Source organism: Apaloderma vittatum, unplaced genomic scaffold (assembly GCF_000703405.1).
Source record: "Apaloderma vittatum isolate BGI_N311 unplaced genomic scaffold, ASM70340v1 scaffold17108, whole genome shotgun sequence".
Classification (NCBI taxonomy): Eukaryota; Metazoa; Chordata; class Aves; order Trogoniformes; family Trogonidae; genus Apaloderma; species Apaloderma vittatum.
In genome coordinates this window covers 23,979-26,466 of record NW_009731422.1, presented here as the reverse complement: position 1 = coordinate 26,466, position 2,488 = coordinate 23,979, and the positions used below count along the sequence as shown (strand labels likewise).

The 2,488-nt window shown below is 50.8% G+C and overlaps 1 protein-coding gene across 1 annotated transcript in view; it reads right to left on the bottom strand.

Annotated features, from left to right (window-relative positions):
• Nucleotides 1-279: 279 nt before the first annotated feature.
• Nucleotides 280-2,488, bottom strand: part of SYT17 (synaptotagmin XVII) — a gene marked incomplete at its 5' end in the record, with an annotated part of 25,575 nt that continues 23,366 nt past the window's right edge. Inside the window, one exon of the mRNA XM_009875183.1 lies at nucleotides 280-476. Within this exon, the coding sequence (XP_009873485.1) occupies nucleotides 280-476 (197 nt within the window). The remainder of the gene's footprint in view (nucleotides 477-2,488) is intronic.

The window sequence follows — 2,488 nt, the reverse complement described above, 5'->3', positions numbered from 1 at the left end:
CTCCCCTCTCCACCGCAAGCCATGCCGATGGTGCCAGCTGCCAGCGGCGAGAGGGATGGATGGCCGGGCCATCAGTGGCCTCCAGGGAACGGCCAGGACCCAGTGGGACATGGTTCGCAGAGGCCAGCATGGCCGGTTGGACACCGGCAGCTGCTTCAATCCAATGGAGCTGCTGCGGTGTGCGTGTGGGGTGTGAGGTGGGGTGTTTCGGTTAGTGGTTTTATTTATTTTTTTTTAACTCGTCCGCCTGCTTGGTCTGGCTGCTGTTCATCCCCCACCTCATGTTACCTCCAGGGACGCCGGAGAGACGCGGTCACACTCCTCCCGGGACCGCAGGCTGTGCCACTGCTCCACGGCCGTCCGGTGCGCGTTCAGCATCCGGCGCCAGTGGTTGGACTCGGGGGCACCCGTCGAGTACTGCCCGATCACGATCCTCCCAATGAAGTCATTGCTGCTCTTCACGTTGTGCCCATACACTGGGGAGAGAAGAAGCAGAGACCGGTCAAGGCAAGATCGTCGTTCATCCACCCGGAGCTCTGTCCCCAGAAAGCCAAACGTCACGCAAATGCCCCCCCTGCCACAGCACATCAGGCACCAGGGGTTTTGGTACAGAATTCAGCATCTCAAAAATGAGGAGTTTGGAAGGAATAAGACAAACTGTACCACAGATTGAAATACAACTTGAATAAACAGGACACAAATCCACAGCTACGGTATTTAGCAAGAACAGATGAAGTAGAATCACGGAATGGTTTGAGTTGGAAGGGACCTTAAAGACCACCTAGCTCCAACTCCCCTGTCATGGGCAAGGACACCTTCCACTAGTCCAGGTTGCTCAAAGTCCCATCCAACCTGGCCTTGAAGCAGAATTACATCACGTAAAAAACTGTCAAAAGCTCTGCCTGGGCGTTGTGCAATGATGAAAGCAGTCAAGCAGCCTGCACCTGGACAAAGGGAGCAGCAGCGTCTCCAACTGTCTTCCTCCACATGCAAGCACCATGAACCATTCCAGTGCTCATCGACTGCCTTCCTGACTCAGAGACAGCACTCACACACACACAGGCTGTCAGCAGGATGTTTATACAGAAACGATTTGCCATAATTATTGCTGCGGCTACTCGTTAAAAGTCCAGAAAAGTGACTGAGGGAGAGACATGAACACAACACCCCATCCCTTGGATTAGCCCAGTCTCCTGGAACAAAAGCTTGCAGACAGCAGGAAACTCTAATGATGGGCCTGATCCTGGGAAAGGCTACACCCTCCCTCCAGACAAGAGCACTTTGTGTTCTGCAAACTGAAGCCCTACCTCGGCTCATTAGAAAGTTGAACAAAAAAATCCGTGCAAACTGAAGCCAGGATATCCACGGGCACTGGCTGGAATATTACAGATTAAAAAATATCCCCAGGAAAGAAAGGGATTTTAAAGAACAAATGTCTGCAGGGACTCCAAATCCACCCAGGCTTGTGCAGCAAGGGGGTAGCACAGCCTGGCACAGAGCCCTGAGCACGGCACGGGGCCCAGCGCTGCCGTCATTGTCCCTGCCAGCAACACCAGCTCTCCAGGGCTGCCGGAAACCAGTGCTGCCAGTAAAGCCCCATCTGGGAGCCCTCACAGCAGCACCCCGATGCAGTACAGTCCCTTCCAGACAGACAGGACACCGAGCACTAAGCACTAGATCTCGCTTTTAGCCACGCGTCTTTGTCAAGGCTGCGTATTTCTTACTATAATATATCCCCCATGAATCAGTATTATTTTAACATGCTGCTCTGTACCTCTGCCGTCTCCATACTCCGATTCCTAGCTGCTGCACCAGTGTGGGATCTTGCTCTGGGACTCAGGTGCCACCTGCCAGTGCAGCCGAAAAATCAAGCTGTGCAAGGTTACATCACATTTTACACCTCCTGACAGCTCTGACACACATAGTTTATGGGCAGAGAATGCTTTTGCTCAACAAACTACCTGGGGATATTTTTGGTAATGGCAAACCCTCACGTGTCCAAATCATTTGTCCAAATAATTGCACTAAAAAAAAAAATTACCCTGAAACTCAAGAGCATTGTAAGTCTACCTTCAAATTACAGTTAAAAATGAGCTGGGGGTGCATACCCTCCTGTTAGGAAGGCTGCGCCTCCTCTGCCTGTCACCACCAGTTATCCAGGGATGATGCCATCAGCTCTCCGTGACCTGCCACTGAGGAAATGCCCCTGTCAAGAGGCCAGGTAGGTGTTATTTGGAAAGGCCACCTCCTGAGGATGCAGTGAGGAATTTTAAGCCATCCATCTCCAACTAGTACACAGCTTGTCAGAGTTATTAACGAGTTCTCCTACAAGGCAATGGATCACAGGTGTAGCGAGCATGACTACACTAAATGTCCTGCTATGATTTATTATCCTTGAGAAATCCAATGTTGTGATAAAATCACATAAAAGTACCCCAAAACAAATGCCTCTCTCTTTTTATACAGGATTTTTTCCCTGTCTTTTTTT